This window comes from Erithacus rubecula, assembly GCF_903797595.1.
Source record: "Erithacus rubecula genome assembly, contig: scaffold_233_arrow_ctg1, whole genome shotgun sequence".
In the NCBI taxonomy this organism is placed as follows: Eukaryota; Metazoa; Chordata; class Aves; order Passeriformes; family Muscicapidae; genus Erithacus; species Erithacus rubecula.
The window spans coordinates 110,848-131,280 of NW_027636088.1; the positions used below are offsets into that span (position 1 = coordinate 110,848).

The window sequence follows — 20,433 nt, forward strand, 5'->3', positions numbered from 1 at the left end:
GAGCAGAGCAGGAGGGCAGCACGTGTGCCCAGCCTGCAGCCACCATGGCACATCCAGCCCCTCAGCAGCTGCCCAGAGCCAAAAAGCAGCTTGGCAGCCTACTGAAGACTTTGTGGCATCCACCCCAGTAAGAGGGGGAGCCTTTGGTGCCTGGCCAGGCTGTGCCATGCCCAGATCTGGCAGCTTCCCCCTGGCTGTGAACTCACTTGCTAACGGGGTGCAGAGTGTGTCTCTGAGGAAGGTGCCAGAATCAAAGTCCATCATCTTCAGCTGGCCAGGTTGAGGAAGAGATTGTTGTCCTTGAGGTTGTCCTTGGTGTCTCCAGCAGCAGCCCCACCTGGTACAGCTTCTCCAGGGACTGCTTCTCTTGTCCTGGGGGCCAGACCAGGCTGTCAGTGTTCTGCCCAGGGCCCCAGCCCTTGGTGGACCAAATAAGCAAAACTAGGTGGGAAGGTGGCCACCAGTGCTTGCCACCCCAGGTCTCCAGCTCAGCTCCAGCCCAAGAGCTGTGTGTTCCCTTCTGATGACCCCTGCTCAGAGGTAAAGGCAGGCTGGTTTGGACTGCCACTGATTCCCAAGAGATGTGTGGAGCTGTTACTTGCCAGGCCTCTGGATGCAACTGTGCAACGTGCATCTCTCCCATCTTCTAGGGCAGACGAACGCCCTGCAGCCAAGGATGGTGGAAAAGGTCTTGTAAGGATGGCCTGTCCAAGGGTTGCATGGACAAACACCTCTTAATAATATCTTGGCACTCTGAAGAGAGAAAGCAGAAATCGCCAGTCAGTTGGAGAAGTTGCCCCCCCCATTCTCATGCCCAGGCCATGCTGGGTGTGCCCAGAGCTGTGCCTAAACTTCCCCATAGATTCTCTGTTTGGAGACGAGCAGGAGAGCAGGACCTGTGCCACCCCTTCAGCAGCTGCCACAGCAGGATGCTCATGAGCCCGCTGCTGTCTCCCAGCACTGGTATTCCCTCCCAGAGATGCCCAGAGATGAGGATCCATCCACCTTGAGAGAGCCGCCGTGGGAACAAGATTCGTCCCCAGATCGTCTCCTGGCCCCTCCTGAATGGGTGCTTCCCTGTGAGCAGGTGGTACAGCACGATGCCCAGGGACCAGATCGTTGCTGCCTCGCCGTGGTAGCATTTGCGGTAGGTCCATTCCGGGGGGCTGTAGGATGGTGTTCCTATGGAATACAGATGGAGCTCATCAGGGGAATGCTGCTGCTCCCAGAGCCTGGCCCCAGCATCCCTGGGCATGGGGGGGCTGCAGCAGTGGCACAGGGGGTGACCTGCTGCCTCCTTGCCAGCACCTGGCTCTTGTGTACAAATCTGGGGTTGGAAAAGAAGCCACTGGTATTGGGAGAGGGCAGTAGAAGCCCTGGGAAGGCCCAGCTAGGACACACAGAAGAAAAACCCACCCAGTGGTGGGAAAAACCCACTCTCCTCCCTGCTTGCATTGCCCCCAGAAAACACTAATAAGCTAAGGCAAACAAGGGCAGCAAAGCAGTCCAAGCCCTTCCTCGCCTGCACACCAAACTGAGCAGTGCCCAGGTCTGACCCCCCTCTCTGCCACCCCCATGGGGTTTGTGTCAGGCTGGCTGCCCCAGCTCCAGCCACGGCTGAGTGGCTGGTGAATGAAGTTGCCAGAGCTGGCAGCTGGCCCCCCTCTGACCCCCACCCAAGAGCAACTTGGCTGCAGAAGCAATGCCATGGCCTGCAGCAAAGGGGGAAATCCCTGGTGCCACAGCCAGGCTGGGCAATGAGATGCCCAGGAGCATCTCCCAGGCTCGGCTCACCTGCAAACTGGGTGTAGACTGTGTCCTGGAGGAAGGTGCCACAGCCGAAGTCAATCAGTTTGAGCTGCCCACTGTCCAGGTCGATGATGATGTTGGCCGGTTTGATGTCCCTGTGCAGGACCCCGCAGCTGCTGCAGTGACGCACGGCCTCCAGCACCTGGCGAAACATCCCCCGCGCCTCCTCCTCCGGCAGGAATCTCCGAGCCGCGATGAAATCACGGAGGTCCTGACATCGCTCTGGACGCTCCATCACCAGCAAGAAGCAGCTGGGCAGCTCAAACCACTCCAGCAGCTGAATGACTCCAGGGAACCCAGTGGACACCTTGTCCAGGAGCACAATCTCCAGGGGCGCACGGGCGCCGTCGGGCTGCGCGAGGAGCACGATGCCGTCAGCGGGGCTGAGGCAGTGCCAGGGCTCTGGGGCTCCTCAGCCAGCCCGGGATGCTCTGCACCCCCCGCTCACCCCACGCCCGCTCTCCCTGCAGGGCTCCCGGCGGCTCCCACCCTGCCGAGCCCCGGCTCCTCGCCGCCCGGCACGCCCCGGCTTCTGCCGCTGGCCCCACTCACTCACCAGCTCGCCCCAGTGCTGGATGCGATTCCGGGGCACGCGCTTGATGGCGACCTGCGAGCCAAGGGGCAGCAGCGGGCTGAGCTCGCTGCCCAGCACGCCGCGCTCCAGCCTCCCCTTCCTCGTCTTCTTCTTCCTCCTCCTCCTCCTCCCTCCTCCTCCACCCCTGCCTCTCACCGGGGCGCCGTCCGCGAGCCGGGTGCCCGAGAAGACGCTGCCAAAGCCGCCGCTCCCCAGCAGCGAACCCATCCGGTACCGCTCCTGCAACGCCTCCTGCGCCTTCCCTGCGGGCGACACGCGGCTGTCAGCGCTCGGCCCGGGGCCAGACACGGCCCCCGACCGTTCCCCGAGCGTCCTGGGCTGGGCATCCCCACCCACCCCGGGCCCCGGCGGAGCTCGGGCCGGGGGAGCCTCGGCGGGGGTGGCGGGAGTGGCCGCGCCGCGTGTGCCCTCCGCGGGTCCCGGGAGGAGCCGGAGACGGGGCCGGGGCCGGGGCTGGGGCTGGGACTGGGACTGGGACTGGGACTCGGGCTCGGGCTGGGGCTGGAGCTGGAGCTGGGACTGGGACTGGGGCTCGGGCTGGAGCCGGGGCTGGGGCTGGGACTGGGACTGGGACTGGGGCTGGAGCTGGAGCTGGGGCTGGAGCTGGAACTGGAACTGGAGCTGGAGCTGGAGCTGGAGCCGGAGCCGCGACTGGGGCCGGGACAAGCGGAGCCAAAGAAAAGCGATGCCTCCCCAGCCCCAGGCACTGTTGCCCAGCCAACAGCGCCACACCCAGGACAGCGAGAGCCGGGCGGAGACGAGACCGCGGCGAGACGAGCGGGGCCGGGGGCGGGGCCGGCGACGGGGCAGGGGCAGCCCCGCCCGGGGCCGGGGGCGGGCTCGGAACATGGCCCGGAAAGGGGAAGAGGGGAGAAGGAAAGAGAGGGAGAGGATCCGGGAACGGAACCCCGGGGAAGAGGGTGCGGGAATGCGGGACAGGGAGAGGAGGAACAAGAGATCCAGAGGATCTGTGGACTCGCTGCTTCTGCTGCTGCTGCTGCTGCTGCCGCTGCTGCCGCTGCTGCCGCTGAAGCAACTGACGCGCCGTGGCCGTTTGTCCGTGTGTTCGTTTGTCCGTGTGTTCGTTTGTCCGCGTGTCCGTTCCACGCTCGCCCCACTCGCCCCATGGCCGAGCCCCGCGCGCCCCGGGGGCAGCCCCTGAGTCTGTCCCGGAACGAGAACTTTGCCCTGTTGAGCCAAGCCCCGAGTCCTGACTCCCACACGGTGACACGGGAATCCCCTGGGTCCCTGCTGTGCACTGGTCCTGCTGAGGCTCAGACACTCTCGGAGCTCATTCCCTGGCTGGAGGATTCCTGCCCGAGCCAAGCACTGCACTTATGTCTCCAGCATTGCTTTCCAGCAAAACCAGGGTAAGGCAAACTGTTTGTAGCTTATGATATTTTAGAGTGTCTAAGACTCACAAGTCATTGATCTTAGAGGTGAGATCCATTTGGACTTAATGGCATGGAGAAGCAGTGCAACACTAAAACACTAGAAAAGGGGAGCATAGAAATAAACACATGAAAACATCTCGGATTGTTTCTTTCCATTTTCATTTCACTTCTGGAAAGCTGTTTCACTTTTCCAAGAATCTTCTCCACAGTCCTGTCTGCTCTTTTCAAGAGCCTTTCGTGGAGAATGAGGTCGAGCTTCTGTCACAGGTTGTGCCACCAATGCAGCTTCTCTTGGCTTTCCACACTGTGTCTGCAGCACGAGTCCTGCAGCAAAGCAGGACAAATGTTAGGAGACCTTGACAACTTATCCTTTCTTTTCCTTGTGGACTGAGGAGTTGTGCCATTGGTAAGGTTTTCATTGTGATTGTTCCAAGCTTGGAAAACAGGAGGTGGTACCAGGAATTGTTAGGGAATGCAACCCTGACTGGACTCAGAGAAAGAATCTCCAGAGCCTGCAGCTGGAAGTGGAGAGTTGTGTGATAATCATTCCCGTGTCTCCATGGACACCTGCAGAGTAACCTAGACCGTGAAAATGGGCTGACAGCCGTAGTTTGTTTCTGTGTTCAGTTTAGATCATTCTACATCTCTTGCACTGGTATAAATCAAGAGCACAATCTGTTCATGATAAGCACTAGACCAAGCTGGACTGCTCAGAGTAGATGACAAAAAGAATCTAAAAAGGGGAAATGCAGGTGAACTTTGTGGACTTGGTGAACATTGTCTGCAAGAAGGGTAGTTTTTTCTAATAATTTCTAGTCCATTCCTTATGCTTTTATCCTTCTGAGAAGGCCATTTGCATCCCAGATTCCTCATCAAAGGAGAACCCTGAGCTTGTGGAACTGTGTGTCTCTGCTCCTCTCAGGGACACTCAGAGTGAGACAGGAAGCAATTTTGAAGCAGTTGTATTAAAGCAAAACCAGTTATTAAGTGGAGATTGATATCATTCACCCAAACCAAAAACTTTGGCTCAGCCTGGAGCAGTGTCCTTGAGGGGTGTCCCCAGCCCAGGGAGGAAGGCCCACACCCCCCAAGGAGGGGAATGTCAGGACACGCTGCTGTTACAATCTGGGACGGGGCTTTTCCAGCCTGGGGTGCTGCCCTGTCACTCAGATGTGCCCAGGCTGTGCCAGCTGAGCAGCTCTGCTGAAGTTCTCAGTGGTGGCACTTGGTTGTTCCCTGCTCTGGGGATTTTCCCAGCTCTGCCACAGCTTCAGCTCCCTCTCAGGATGTTGAACTTTGGGATGGAGGAGTCGGGCTGGTTTCAGCATTATTCACCCCAAAAGCAGCGTGACCCCCTCCTTCATTTCCCACTGGGGGGCTTTGCAAACAGAGCCTTGTTGGAATTTGAGCCCATTGCAGGCAGAGCCTCCTGCTCCAGCAGGAACTGCCTTTCCTGGGCCATGGCCAGGCCAGGTCCTGCTGCAGGAAAAGCCCCAGGCAGCCCCAACACAGGGAAGGGCTCGGGGACAAGTACAGAGTGCCATGGGGGACCTGTGCCAGGAATATTATCAAGACCGAGAATGGGACTGGGAATACGGGAGGGGGACCGGGAACGGAACCGGGAATAGGGACAGGAACCGAGAGTACGAGGTTTTGTTGAAGCAATGATTTTGGATAAGGGTTTAGTTTCTTTTCTAACGTCCAGTGGTGATGAAGATGGGCTTGGTGTTCTTCTGGGAATTTAGTGGAGAAAGGCTTCTCTGATGTTTCTAATTTCATGTTTTATTTAGGTAGGAAATATTTAACTCTTCCCCTTGGGTAGGGGGCATCTCAAATGGGATGATGTAATTTGATCAGTCCTGCAGTGAGACTTGATGGCTTATTAACAGAAGATATCTTCCTGGGCAAAGGATGGGTCCTGGAAGAGATAAAAACAGCTGTTCCACCAAGCACAGCTGGCCTATTAACAGAGGATATTCCCCCTGGAGTTATGAGGGATAGGTCATGGAAGAGATAAGGAGCACTGCTCCACCTGGTTTTAACAAATAATGGTAGAATATATACACTTCTGGTTACATCTTGCATTGCAGCCTAAGGCATTATCCACTCCTTATTCTATTACCATCTGCATCATACCTAAATTAATTCCTTCTTTAAACTCTGCGAGATAAATAAATATTTAGATAGCTACACAGATAGACAGACAGATAGATAGATAGATAGATACATACATACATACATACATACAATGAAAGTTTACACACACTTCTTGCTTAAGATTAGGGTTTTTTTGTGGTTCACAACAGGTTTTTTTATCTTTCTGCATTACCTATCAAGTGTAACTAGGTTCTTGAGCAAGAACAATCTTACAGATGCGTTTGCCTTTGCTTGAGGTGGGACTAATCTAAACAGTCTAAAATACCTTTTATGTGCACTACAGGGACTTTATCCCCATCCACTGCCTGCAAGGGCTCAGACTAGGCAGGACTCGCTTGAGTGATGGACTCTCAGGTGTTGACTGTTTAGGTGGCTTTTGTTAAATTCATTTCTCAATTTTTGAAGGTTCCCCCACGAAGTGCCTTTCGGATAGTTTTAAGTAGTCTGTTGTACAGTTCAACTTTCCTGGCAGCTGGAGTATGATAAGGGATATGATATATTTATTCAATATCAAGATTTTTGGCTCAGGTGTTTCTAAGGCTGTTCTTGAAATGGGTCCTGTTGTCTTACCTGATTCTCTCAGGGCTGCTGTGTCTTTATAGGACTTGCTTTTTTAGACTTAAGGTGGTGTTTTGAGTAGTAGTGTGAGGTACAGGGTAGGTTTCTAATGATCTAGTGGTGGCTTCTACAATTGTGAGCACGTAGTGCTTGTCTCAGGGGGTTTGAGGCAGTGTGATGTAGTTCATTTGCTGGGCTTCTTTGTACTTATATTTGGAATACTGCCCCCCATATTAGAGAGGCTTTATGGACTTGGCCTGTTTAATTTTAGCACATGTCTTACAGTTACAGATAACTTGAGAAATGCTATTTATAGTTAAATCTACTTTTCAGTTTTGTGCCTACTTATAGGTGGCATTTTTGCCTTGGTGCCTTGAAGCATTATGGGCCTATTGAGTTAGGAACAACTCTCCCTTATGTTGCTAATTTAAATTTATTGGTGACATCTCTATTTTTGCAGCTTGATCTACTTGCTTGTTGTTTTGGTGTTCTTTATTAGCCTGACTTTTGGGGATGTGGCCGTCTACATGACGGACTTTTACAGAGAGTTTGTCTGAGTGGCAATGTTTTTCTCCTCATCAGCAGCCTCAATTGGTTTTCCTTTATGCTGTTAGCTGGCTTTTTTTTTTTTACCTTTCTAGCTAACTCCACAGAGCATTGGTTACTATTTATGATTCAGTATAAGGGTAGAGCTTTGGCCAGTTGTCTCTTTCAGTCATGTCCAGGCCCAGCTGAATGGCTTTGAGTTCAGCAGCTTGACCTGATTCACCTTCTCCTTCAGTATCTTGTGCAACCTGTCCTGTGGGGTCCATGCAGCCGCTTTCCACTTCTGGTTCATCCCCACGATGAGACAGAAACTGTCAGTGACAAGAGCACAACGTGTTTCTTGTGCTGGTAGTTGGTTGTATGGTGGAGTTTTTTAACCTGGGTTTTTTGTTTCTGCCCCTTTTTGTTAATGAAGATAAAGTTTTTATCTTGTGGCCAGTTTGTAATAATTTTTAAAATTTCAAGGTGATTCCAGTTTCCAATACGGACGCACTGCGGGATGAGAGCAATCCATTTGCTCCATGTGGTGTTGGTGGGGTGGTGGATAGAGGGAACCTTTTCTTTAACTATCCACCCCAGCACCAGTAGTGGGGGTGGCAGGAGGAGTTGTGCTTTTGTGTTTATTACTTTTGAGGTGGCTTGATCTTTCTTATAGGCGGCTAAGATTTTTTGTTTTATGGAATTGTAATTGGCTTCGGTCTTTCTGTAACTTTGACTCTAGAATTCTAGTGCTCAGCCTCGAGTCCCCCCAGGCACCTTCTGCTAAAGGCTCCAGGACAAGCCATTGTTCTTGGCTGCAGAGTAAAGCACATTCCTCACCTCTGGTCCCATCCTGGCTGAGCTAAGGGCTACCACATGAGTAATTTTCTGCTTGATGTGGGCAAAGGCTTGCTGTGGTTCAGGGCTGCAGTTGGAATCATTCTTCTTGCAGGTGACCAGGTAGAGAGGGCTCACAATCTGGCTGTATTCGGAAATGTGCATTCTCTAAAAACTTATGGTTCCTAGGAAAGCCTGTGTTTCCTTCTTGCTGATTGGTGGAGACATTGTGGTGATCTTACTGATAACTTCTGTGGGAATCTGATGCCATCTATCTTGCCACTTTATTCCTAGGAACTGGATCTCTTGGGCAGGTCCCTTGACTTGGCTCTTGTTGATGGTGAAGCCAACTTCCAGCAGAATCTGGATGATCCTCTCTCCTTTCTCAAATACTTTTATTGCTGTGTTCCTCCACACAATGATGTTATTGGTATACTGTAGATGTTTTGGAGCTTTACCCTTTTCCAGTGCAGCCTGGATCAGCCCGTGGCAGATGGTGGGGCTGTGTTTCCACCCCTGGGGCAGTCGGTTCCAGGTGTGCTGCACGTTCCCCCAGGTGAAAGCAAACTGAGGCCTGCACTCTGCTGCCAAAGGAATGGAGAAAAATGCATTGGCAATGTCAGTGGTGGCATACCACCTTGCTGCCTTGGACTCCAGCTCATTCTGGAGTTCCAGCATGTCCGGCACGGCAGCGCTCAGTACCTATTGAGAGAGAAACAAGGACTACTGATTGGTGATCGGAATCCAAATTTACTGTGAGCTACATATGCTTATATAAATTTTTTAGGCAGGCGAGTATTTTCTTAGTATATTGGTTGGGTTAAACATCACACAGACAAACTTATACATTTTGCAACATTTCTGCTTGATTCATTCTTCTTTCCTGTCACCAGTCTTGATCCAATCTTCATGCAATCTTCAAAGCTCTGTTTCTTCTTGCCAAGGCCTCTTGGTTATCCAGCTGCTTATGCTAATTAAATCCACAGTACTCTCTGTCTTTGCTCCCACAGTGGAGTAATTTCATTCAAGGCACAATACTTTTCAGTCAATTTCTATTTTCTGTCAGACTTGTCCACAGGCTAATTGCAGCTGTTGAAGGGTGAGTGGGTTTTACTGATCACCCTTTGGCTTTCTAGTCAAAATTTTATGGATGGGGATCATGGCATCTTGATTCATCCAAGACTGCTGGCAGTGCACTGCTCAGATGGAAATTTGTACTTGCTGCTCTCCTACCATCAGAAGTCCCACTGCAGATGGGTTTGCTGATAGTCCAGGCAAGGTGTTCAAGTGCTTAATGCCCTCTGCCTCTACAGCAGCTGTTCCAAAAGCCCACCAGAGTCCCTTTGAGTCTTTGTAATGGCTGTTCCTGAGAATGTCTATGCCTAGAATACACTGGATACAATTGGATGTGTCTGCCACAGTTCTCTCAGCTGTTGGATCCCTTCCTCAAGGCTCTTCCAGTGCATTCTATGGTGGTGCTCCTGCATTCTCTGTCTGTGAACAAACCTCTCTCTCACACTCATTAAAAGCCGTTCTCAGAGGGGAAGGGGGCCCTGGCTCCCTTACAAACAGCTGATTCAGACCTGAGTCCTGGGTCAAGGGTCCCAAATTCCTTGCCTGAGTACCATCCATCAGTTGCACACCTGTTCCCATAAGGTCCAAGACCTGAAGTAGCCAGGTTGTATAAGCCTTGTACAATGTCTCTTCACAGATTACAGAGACTTTTACACGACAGGGACTTGGTGATAATCTCAACGCCTGACTCCTCTACAGGTTGTGAGGGCCCTCCTTTCTTATCTTTATTAACTGGGTGCTCTGATTATCTTTGACGTTTTGGTTTTTATGGGGGCAACTGCTGCTGACTGTGACTGTTCTTGCAGTTCAGCTGGAACCTGGACGGTTGTACCATCTGTGGGTTCCCCTGCTGCAACATTAGACTGTCCCTCTTTGAGGCAAGGTGAGGGTGTCTCACCAGCTGAGGCACTGTATTCCTTCAACATATGGGAATAGAAATAAAAGTGTTTTGCTAGGAAAATTAAAATAAAAATATAGTAGCGTAAAAACCAGAACACTGACAGAGTCAGAATACACTCTGACAGCCTGTTGGTCAGGGTGTTGGTAGTAGTGTGATTAAATGGTGGCTAAAGATTTCTTGGTGTGACAGATGTGCTTTTGTTGAAGCAACGATTTTGAATAAGGGTTTAGTTTCTTTTTTAACATCTAGTTGTGATGAAGATGGACTTGGTGTTCTTCTGGGAATTAAGTGGAGAAAGGCTTCTCTGATATTTCTAATTTCATATTTTATTTAGGTAGGAAATGCTTAGCTCTTCCCCTTGGGTAGGGGGCATCTCAAATGGGATGATGTAATTTGATCAGTCCTGCAGTGAGACTTGATGGCTTATTAACAGAAGATATCTTCCTGGGCAAAGGATGGGTCCTGGAAGAGATAAAAAACCTGCCCCGCCTGGCTTTAACAGCTGGCCTATTAACAGAGGATATTCCCCCTGCAGTTATGAGGGATGGGTCATGGAAGAGATAAGGAGCACTGCTCCACCTGGTTTTAACAAATGGTGATAAGAATATATACTTCTGATTACATCTTGCATTGCAACCTGAGACAGGCACATTCCCCTGCTGCACCAAGGGGTCCCTCCCTGAGACACTTCTCCATGAACTTCCCCAAGGTGAGTTCATCTCACGGACAGCAATTCTTCACTAACTTCTCCAATGTGGGCCACACTTGCATGGGCTCACTAGTCCTGCCAGGACCCTGCTCCAGCGTGGGCTCCTCTCTACACGGGTTTGCAGGTCCCTGCCAGGTCCCTGCTCCAGCACAGGTTTTTCATGGGGTCCCAGCCTCTGCTCAGGCATCCCCCTGCTCCGGCACGGGCTCCTCCAGGCGCTGCAGGTGCATCTCTGCACTCCGTGCCCTCCATGGGCTGCAGGGGCCCGGCTGCCTCAGCACAGACTGCACCATGGAATGTCAGGGCAATCAGCTCCAGCCCCTGGATCAGCTCCTGCCCCTCCTCCTGCCCTGCCCTGGCTGTGCACAATTGTTCCTCTCATGTTCTCACCCTGCTCTTCCCTGGCCACAGTTACCAAATTATCAAAATATGAGTATTGGTCTAATACCAATACTCAACTGGGACAGATAAAAGACTCTCTAACAGTTTAAAGTTAGAAAGTTCATGTTTATTCAGCACTGGGCAGCAGCGTGAGATAATCCTCTAATATACACTGCACAATCACAGGTGATCACAGAGTCTATTAATTGGCAAAGCATTCAAACAAATACATATTCATAATAACAGCCCCTCCCATCTCCCATGTTCTATGATAATTAGCTTGCATAGTTATTAAGCATGTGTAATTGGCTTCTTAAATTAAGTCTGGGGTCATTTTTGTGGGGAGGGCTCTTAAAAGGAGGAAGTAAGGCGAGTCTTCCTGACCCTAAACTCTTGACCTTTTCTATCAATGACAATACAAATGATTTCTGGGGATAGTTCAATTTTGCAAAGAATGGGTTTCTGGTTGCATTGTCTATGTTCTTTTGGATGTGCTCACTTGTTTCGTCTTTTCCCATTGTAAGCGCAGCTGAGCAAACATGAAATGACAAACAATCAATTATTTAAGTTTCAGATAGCTACTCCCTTCTCCCTGTGAGAGTCCATCTGAGCCTCTCGTCTGTTTCTGCCCAACGACCCTCGCCTGAGGCCTGCGCTGGCCAGGGATGGGAGGAACGCCAAGTGACTGTTCCGCAGGTGATGCCTACCAGGACTGGTTTCTCATGACAACTAGTCACGGGGCGCTGACTCAACAAAGCTCCCACAGATGGAAGAACAATGGACTGGTCCGGTATGGGCTGCCCTGTGTGTGTTCATAACAACAAAGATGGTTTGGTGTTCCTTGAAGCGTCCTGTTTCCACCTGTTCCTCAGGGTAACGAGCTCCACATACAATAGTCCATAAATCTTCCCACCTTTTGGCCAGAAGCCACTCGCTTTGGGAAAGGAATATAAAAGTGACTTTCTTAAAGGAGACCCCCTGAGATCTCCCCAGATGGCAACAGACATCTATTGGCTGCTCCACGAGGATTCGTCTGCCTGTCTTGGTAGCTATAATCCCAACCCCCTTTCTCGCTCTCTCTCTCTCTCTCTCTCTGTCCCCCTATGGCATTTTGGTTGGCACTAAATAAAGTGCATTTCTGCAAAAGTAAACTGGTTTTGTTTCCTGTTGTGTCTTTTGCAATCTGAGATCCCTAAAAGGACCTGTCAAGACTCCCGCTCGGGTTGGGCGGATCATGACAACCCTCACATTGGGGGTGCAGCCACGCCAGTGCAGATGGAGACAGACGTGAAGAAGTGGAATGAGTCAAATTCTCACTGCCTGAGCTCTTGGGCTGCTCTTCTGAATCTTCACAGCAGCACCTGTGGAGAGAGGAGTGGCTGAGGCCCCAGCTGCTGGGGGCACACAGGGACCCTCCTGCCCAGCAGGGCCCAGAGCTGGCAGGGCTCCCCAGCACAGCTGGAGCTGCTGGCACAGCTTGGCCCAGCTGGACAGCTGCCCCTCAAGGCCCCGGCCAGCAGGGGATGGCTCTGGGCAGGGTCCCTGGCCAGAAGCAGCCCCAAAGCACCTCAGCCTTTCAAGGGCAATCTGTCCCTGCTCTTTCCCCTCCCCACCTTGCATTGCATCTGCTCCCTGCTCCTGGGGCTGCTCTTGGCCACGCAGCCTCAGTGGGAGCCAGCACTGCCTGCAGCCTCAGTGGGCTCCCCAGGACAAGGCCCAGCAATTAAGAGGCCAATTAAAGCACTGGGCAGCAGCAGAACCCTCAGCAGAGTTATTTGGACAATTACCTACCATCCACAAACTCCACAGCAGCCTCACTGGGAGTGTTTCTATCAACAGTCTTTAAAAGAAGCTGTTTGAGGCAGAGGTCAACAAAACAGTTTCCTCTTCCAGCAATACCAGATTCTGGCATAACACATCAGTGGCAACAGTGCCCCACCAGTTATAATAGCCATTAACTTAATCAAACAATATGTTCCCCAGCAGAAAACTCTTCTCATGCTTTTCCAGATATTTTTCTGCACGTGTTGAGGTGCCAGCTGCATCTGTGGGAGCAATGGAGAGTGTGAGCCCATGCTGTGCTCCGCTGCTGAGCTGGCAGCTCACTGGATACAGCCAGGACGTTCTCTGTTTCCCTCAGAGCTGGGGCCTGCAGGTACCTTGGCACCCCTTGGCACAGGACTGCTTAGTACCCAAACCTCTGACACATCATAGGACAGTTCCTCTGTGCTGTGCCAGTCTTCTCCAGGCATGGATAAGGACAAGGAAAATGCCCAGGGTTTTGGAGCTGCTCCAGTACCCACCCATCTCCAAACAGCTGCCCCTCCTGATCTACCCTGAGACCGGGAAATTGCAGGGGATCTCAGGGTGTGCATGGCCCGTGGGGCAGATTGGGCTCCCTGTCAGCTGGTGCCAAAGGCCTTCCTGCAGAGGCTGGGGAGAAGCTGCAGCCAGGCCAGGCTGGGGAACAGCCCTACAGGCTGTGACAGCAGCAGTGGGGCAGCGAGGCTGCCATGGATCCCTTCCTGCTGTGCCGGGCACGGCGTGTCCAGAAGTGCAGAGAAAGCCCCCAGCTGCTGAGTCTCAGGAGAAGGCTGATGGACAGGCAGATCACCCAGCATCTGTTCCAGGTGTTTGGATTCCTCCAGGGACTTACTATTTCCTATAGGTTCTTTCTTCCTTCTCAGGGCACCTTAAGAGAAAGTATTTCCATTTCCTAGGAATGGATCCCACAGAAGCAGTGCTCAGCCTGTGGGGTCAGCAGGGACACACTACTCACCCCTGTCATGGGAGCTGGGCCTGCGTGAGCATCCAGCAAAGGACCTGGGAAAGTGCTCCCTGCAGACACACCTGTAACTCAGCAGCAACAGCAGCTTCTGCCATCTCTGCTGCTCTGCACGGGCAGCACTGGCTGCAGGAGCAGTGAGGGGATTGCACAGGGCCAGGGCACACATGAGCACAGCTCTGTCCTGGCACTTGCAGCGATGCCCCCTGGCCGAGCTCTGGGCTCTGAGCTGGCAGCTCCTCCAGGGGAAAAGGCCTTGTGACCTGTCCTCATCATCTTCCTCTTCATCATGCTCAGAAATGGGTATGGGTTGGGATTCCAGATCATCTTCATCAACAGGTTCATCTGCAAAGAAAGACAGGACAGAGCAGCTCCCAGCATTGCAGGAGATCCTCAGACTGCCTGAGGCTGGCAAAGGAGCTGCACAAGGCACAGCCCCAGGGAACAGCCCTGGGCCCTTCCCTTCCCTCTGCTCTTGTCTGTGGCTGCACTGAACACACAGAGAAGACACTGGCATTGCACATGGGAAGACCATTGACAGCTAAATGCTCCTTCCTCCCATTGACAGCAATCCTATGGGATCACTGTTGGGCACAAGAGTAGAAATTTCCAGGCCAAGATTTCCAGAATCCATCAAACTTGAGAGGATCTTAAGGGAAAAGACACATGAATATTGCTCTGGACAATGTTTACACTTGGACAATGATTATTGATTTAGGAAAGGGTTGCTGATAATTTACCTTCACCAAGCTCCAAAATCCTTAAACCACAGTTTACCAGTGATTCCAAATGATGCAAGTCACGACCCCAGTCTAGAAGAAGCACAGATGGGAACCATTCCATGGTGTGCTGGGATCCCCTTCTACAGGGAACTGAGCACTTCAGGGGGTCAGGTCATGCTGTGTGCCCGCAGTGCCAAGCTGCAGAGATGGCAGCTCAAGGCTGAGCAGGGCTCAGGCCCAGAGGCACAGCAATTACCTCCTGTGGCTGTGCTGCCATCGCCTCCCTTCCTGCAGCAGAGGCTGCCAATGAGCCACGGCTTCCCCTGGGATGATTTACCAAAACATGAGTATTGGTCTAATACTGATACCCATCTGTGACAGAGAAAAGACTCTCTAACAATTTAAAGTTAGAAAATGGATGTTTATTCAGTGATGGGCAGCAGTGTGAGGTAACCCTCTAATATGCACTGCAAAATGACAGGTGATCACAGAGTCTATTTATTGACAGAACTTTAAACAAATACATGTTCATAATAACAGCCCCTCCCATCCTCTGCTTCCTATTGCAGTTAGTTTCAATGGGTATTAAGCATGTGTGGTTAGCTTCTTAAATGAAGTGTGGGGTCGTTTTTGTGGGGAGGGGTCTTAAAAAGAGGAAGGAAGGAAGGAAGGAAGGAAGGAAGGAAGGAAGGAAGGAAGGAAGGAAGGAAGGAAGGAAGGAAGGAAGGAAGGAAGAAGGAAGGAAGGAAGGAAGGAAGGAAGGAAGGAAGGAAGGAAGGAAGGAAGGAAGGAAGGAAGGAAGGAAGGAAGGAAGGAAGGAAGGAAGGAAGGAAGGAAGGAAGGAAGGAAGGAAGGAAGGAAGGAAGGAAGGAAGGAAGGAAGGTAGGAAGGAAGGAAGGAAGGAAGGAAGGAAGGAAGGAAGGAAGGAAGGAAGGAAGGAAGGAAGGAAGGAAGGAAGGAAGGAAGGAAGGAAGGAAGGAAGGAAGGAAGGAAGGAAGGAAGGAAGGAAGGAAGGAAGGAAGGAAGGAAGGAAGGAAGGAAGGAAGGAAGGAAGGAAGGAAGGAAGGAAGGAAGGAAGGAAGGAAGGAAGGAAGGAAGGAAGGAAGGAAGGAAGGAAGGAAGGAAGGAAGGAAGGAAGGAAGGAAGGAAGGAAGGAAGGAAGGAAGGAAGGAAGGAAGGAAGGAAGGAAGGAAGGAAGGAAGGAAGGAAGGAAGGAAGGAAGGAAGGAAGGAAGGAAGGAAGGAAGGAAGGAAGGAAGGAAGGAAGGAAGGAAGGAAGGAAGGAAGGAAGGAAGGAAGGAAGGAAGGAAGGAAGGAAGGAAGGAAGGAAGGAAGGAAGGAAGGAAGGAAGGAAGGAAGGAAGGAAGGAAGGAAGGAAGGAAGGAAGGAAGGAAGGAAGGAAGGAAGGAAGGAAGGAAGGAAGGAAGGAAGGAAGGAAGGAAGGAAGGAAGGAAGGAAGGAAGGAAGGAAGGAAGGAAGGAAGGAAGGAAGGAAGGAAGGAAGGAAGGAAAGGAAGGAAGGAAGGAAGGAAGGAAGGAAGGAAGGAAGGAAGGACAGGAAGGAAGGAAGGAAGGAAGGAAGGAAGGCAGGAAGGAAGGAAGGAAGGAAGGAAAGGAAGGAAGGAAGGAAGGAAGGAAGGAAGGAAGGAAAGGAAGGAAAGGAAGGAAGGAAGGAAGGAAGGAAGGAAGGAAGGAACGGGAAGGAAGGGGGAAGGAAGAAGGAAGGAAGGAAGGAAGGAAGGAAGGAAGGAAGGAAGGAAGGAAGGAAGGAAGGAAGGAGGAAGGAAGGAAGGAAGGAAGGAGGAAGGAAGGAAGGAAGGAAGGAAGGAAGGAAGGAAGGAAGGAAGGAAGGAAGGAAGGAAGGAAGGAAGGAAGGAAGGAAGGAAGGAAGGAAGGAAGGAAGGAAGGAAGGAAGGAAGGAAGGAAGGAAGGAAGGAAGGAAGGAAGGAAGGAAGGAAGGAAGGAAGGAAGGAAGGAAGGAAGGAAGGAAGGAAGGAAGGAAGGAAGGAAGGAAGGAAGGAAGGAAGGAAGGAAGGAAGGAAGGAAGGAAGGAAGGAAGGAAGGAAGGAAGGAAGGAAGGAAGGAAGGAAGGAAGGAAGGAAGGAAGGAAGGAAGGAAGGAAGGAAGGAAGGAAGGAAGGAAGGAAGGAAGGAAGGAAGGAAGGAAGGAAGGAAGGAAGGAAGGAAGGAAGGAAGGAAGGAAGGAAGGAAGGAAGGAAGGAAGGAAGGAAGGAAGGAAGGAAGGAAGGAAGGAAGGAAGGAAGGAAGGAAGGAAGGAAGGAAGGAAGGAAGGAAGGAAGGAAGGAAGGAAGGAAGGAAGGAAGGAAGGAAGGAAGGAAGGAAGGAAGGAAGGAAGGAAGGAAGGAAGGAAGGGTCAGTCTCCCTTGCCCTAAACTCTTGACCTTTTTTATCGATGACAGTACAAATGGCTTCTGGGTGAACTTCAATTTCCTTCTCTTCATGACTTTGAGTAAGTTTCTTGTTGCAATTGTTCATGTTTCTTTGACCTACTTACTAGTTTCATCTTTTCAAGCATAGCTCAGCAAACGCAAAGTGACAGGCAATCAATTATTTAAGCTTCAGATAACTATCTCAAGACTAGTTTATTGAGTAAATAAATCACATTTGACTGAAATCTCAATTTCCCTACAATTAGTGTTTCAGTAATTCCACAGTTTTAGTGAGAATTTGGGAGGGGAACTGGTGAATTCTAAATTCCCAATGTGCAGAATGCTTTAATTCCATAGTTTTAGTGGGAATCTGGGAAGGAAGCAGGAAGATTCTAAATTTCCAACACCCTGAATGCCATAAATCCAAGGTTTTTGTAGAAATTTAAGAGAACACATGGAGGAATCAAAAATCCCGGAAAGCTGCTATTGTATGGAAATTTGGAAGGGAGCTGGAGGACTCAAAATTCCCAATGCCTAGAATGTTGAAATTCCATGGTTTTGGTGGGAATTTGGGAGGAGAGCTGGAGGATTCTAAATTCCCAGCATCTGAAATGTGGTTATTCCATGGGAATTTAGGAGGGAAACTGGAGGATGCTAAATTCCCAATGCCCAGAATGCTGTAATTCCATAGTTCTAGTGGGAATCCTAGGAGGGAAGGAGGAGGATTCCAAATTATCAATGCCTGGAATCTTTTTATTGTGTGGGAATTGCTAAGGGGAACTGGAGGGTTCAAAATTTCCAACACTGAGAATGCCATTATTCCATGGGTATTTGGGAGGGGAACTCTGCTATTCTAAACTCCTGACACCTGGAGTGTTGCTATTCTGCGGGAAGAAACTGGACTTCTGAACAGCAAACCAATGTGATTTTGCAGAAGCTGATTTATTGTTTAAAATTGACACCAATTATACATTTCTAGAACCATCACCCACGTGGGAACACACTTTACAATTGGCAATTTTAGGATATTAATCCACCCCTTCAACCCCCCAAAAGTCTGTCATTGGTGCTCTTCACAATCTTTGCCACCCCCTGCTATCTTCAATCTTCTAATCTTGGTATTTGATGTTTTCAATGTCTTCTCTCCCGATTTAGCACAGTTGATGTTCCAGCGTCCTTGGGGGTTTCAAACAAGTTATGGAAAAACTCCCGAACCTTTCTCATGCTGTGCACCTGCTGTAAACACTGATCTAAACTGAGAAATGCACAAAACCAGCAAGTGTGTGAAAGGGACATGAGAACTAACAGCAAAATGTGCTGCAATAACTGAACAGCAGAACACAGCAGCTCAATATGGTTTATTGGCTGGTGCACAAACAAGGCCCAGATTTGTACAGAAATGTTCAGCAGGGTCCAAACCCCGTTCAACATTACATTTTCTCCTTCTTTTTCTTGCACTAGCTAAGTCGTATTTTCTATTTTTACTTTATTTTATACTTATCTCATTCTTATTTTACTCTTATTTTAATTTTATCTTATCTTAATTTTATTTTAATCTTATTTTATTATTTTACTATTTTATCCTAATCATTATACTATCTTATCTTTATACTATTTTATCTTTTTGTCTTATCTTATTGTTATTCTATCTTTTATATTTTTTTTTGAAAATTTATTTTGTTTTTATTTTATCACACTTTATTCTATTCTATTACATCTTTTTTTTTTTTTTTATCTTATTCTTATCTAATGAATCATTAACTTTATTTATGGAAGAAACAATGTGCTAACAACTAACAAAAATAGATAAACTCCTTTAATTACATTTTTTAACTATCCCGGTATTCTCCATTTTTTTTTAACTAATTCATCTAAACTCTAATTGTCTACGGATAGCTTTTCATATTATTTTGCAATTGTTTAATTTTGTTGTGAATGGATGCAGAATGGTTAGAAAGATTCATACAACACATCTCATTAAAATTTTCACACCTGTGCTTGTGTGCTGATAACCAAAAAATCCATAGCAGCTTTATTTTGCAACGCCACATGTTTAATACTATCTACATGAGTGAGCATGTGCTTCAAAACAGTGGAAGTAATATTTAATTCTTCAGTCACTTAATATTTCAGCTTGTTGAGCATAGTCAATGCTTTAGGAGCAGCAACACTTGGGGAGAAAATTAATGTTATTATTTGAACTGGAGCTTCTCAGAATTCTACACTATTGTAACAATCAGGCTTTAAACTCCGAAATTCTTTTTTAACTCTTTTGCTGTACCTTGTTTTCTAAAGGGTCTGATTCAACATTTCATGCACACTAGGGGCAAACATAGTCAGCTTTTTTAAATAACGAGGTCTACTAAAAGGATTGCTTGGAATTGCAGGCTGTGCCTTATTTTCATAAATTAGAAAAACACTTGGGGGAAGCAATCTTGCAACTCCACTTGCTTTAGCACTCTCAGGGTAAATCTGATTGGGGCAATACTTAGTTACATTCTTTTACTAGGGAGAATTAGGAATTAAAACAACACTGTTGTTTTTGGGACGTGGGACTAAAACATTACTCAAGTTAACCAATTTGAAATTCAAAGGATAATTGAAAAACAAGCAATAATTTCTAGAAAATGACTTTAACTAATTTAGTTCTTTGGGCTCTAATTTATTCTTCTTCAGTGATTGTGTTATTATACTTGCTTGAAAACATTCTCTATTTAGCTCAATTCTTAATCTTTTTGCATATGTCCACTTTTGTACTTACTTTCACTTAAGGTTTACTAAGCATTTTCTGTTTCCACTCCTTCTGCTGTGACATGTGGCTTTTTTCTAGGTTTTACCCAGTTTGTAAAATCAGTAAAATTAGTCATTGTAACACTAATTAAACATGTATGAAAAGGATCTCTTGACTTGGCTAAAGATAAACAAAGAGAATTTACTTCAGCTGCGTCAGCCTAAGTGAGCTACATTTTTTGAGGATGCTATTTTGGTGGGCTGGTTTGTTCTGCCCTCTTGATGTTGCTGGCTGTTATAATGGACAGAAGAAAAATCACAGAAGCTTACATCTCTAATTTAACGCTGTTCTTCATCCTTATTTGCTTCTTTGTGCCTTTTTGCTTTCTTGTGCTTTTTTGTTTTGCTGAGCTTCTTCAATTTTTACAACCGCCTTGTTCATCTTTAATTTTTAGGTCCAACTTTTCAATTTTCTAGAGCTTTTGCTCACACTTAATACCTTTGAGCTTTTTTTCTCTTTCTTTCACCTGAAGTTTTTGGATTAGCTTACAATACTACAAAACAGCTTGTGCAAATTGCTCCTGATTTTCAAACAGACTTAAAGCTTCTCTACCTGTCTTATTTGAATTAACTGTTATATCTGTTACTTGTGTCAAAACTGCCTTAGTGTTGAAATCTTGAAAGTGCTGCCGTGCACAAACTGAGCACTTTGGGAATGCTTCTCCTTTAAACAGAATTCACTTTGAGAAGTTGAAAGAAAGAATATTTAAAGAAAATTATTTAGAATACAATACCATGATAATGGTACCATGACATGAGGCTTTTTCTTAACAAGTTACTAAGTTTCCAGACAGGGCTGTGTTTTGGCA

The 20,433-nt window shown here is 48.7% G+C and overlaps 1 protein-coding gene across 1 annotated transcript; it reads right to left on the minus strand.

Moving 5' to 3' along the window:
- Positions 1 to 266: 266 nt before the first annotated feature.
- On the minus strand, positions 267 to 8,040 carry LOC306815798 (serine/threonine-protein kinase pim-1-like; the record flags this gene model as incomplete). The annotated part of the gene is made up of 6 exons (XM_079332339.1): positions 267 to 372; positions 1,095 to 1,182; positions 1,795 to 2,161; positions 2,366 to 2,416; positions 2,540 to 2,857; positions 7,879 to 8,040. The coding sequence occupies 6 exons, from the start codon at positions 8,038 to 8,040 to the stop codon at positions 267 to 269; spliced, it is 1,092 nt and encodes a 363-aa protein (XP_079188465.1).
- Between the last annotated feature and the right edge of the window lie 12,393 nt (positions 8,041 to 20,433).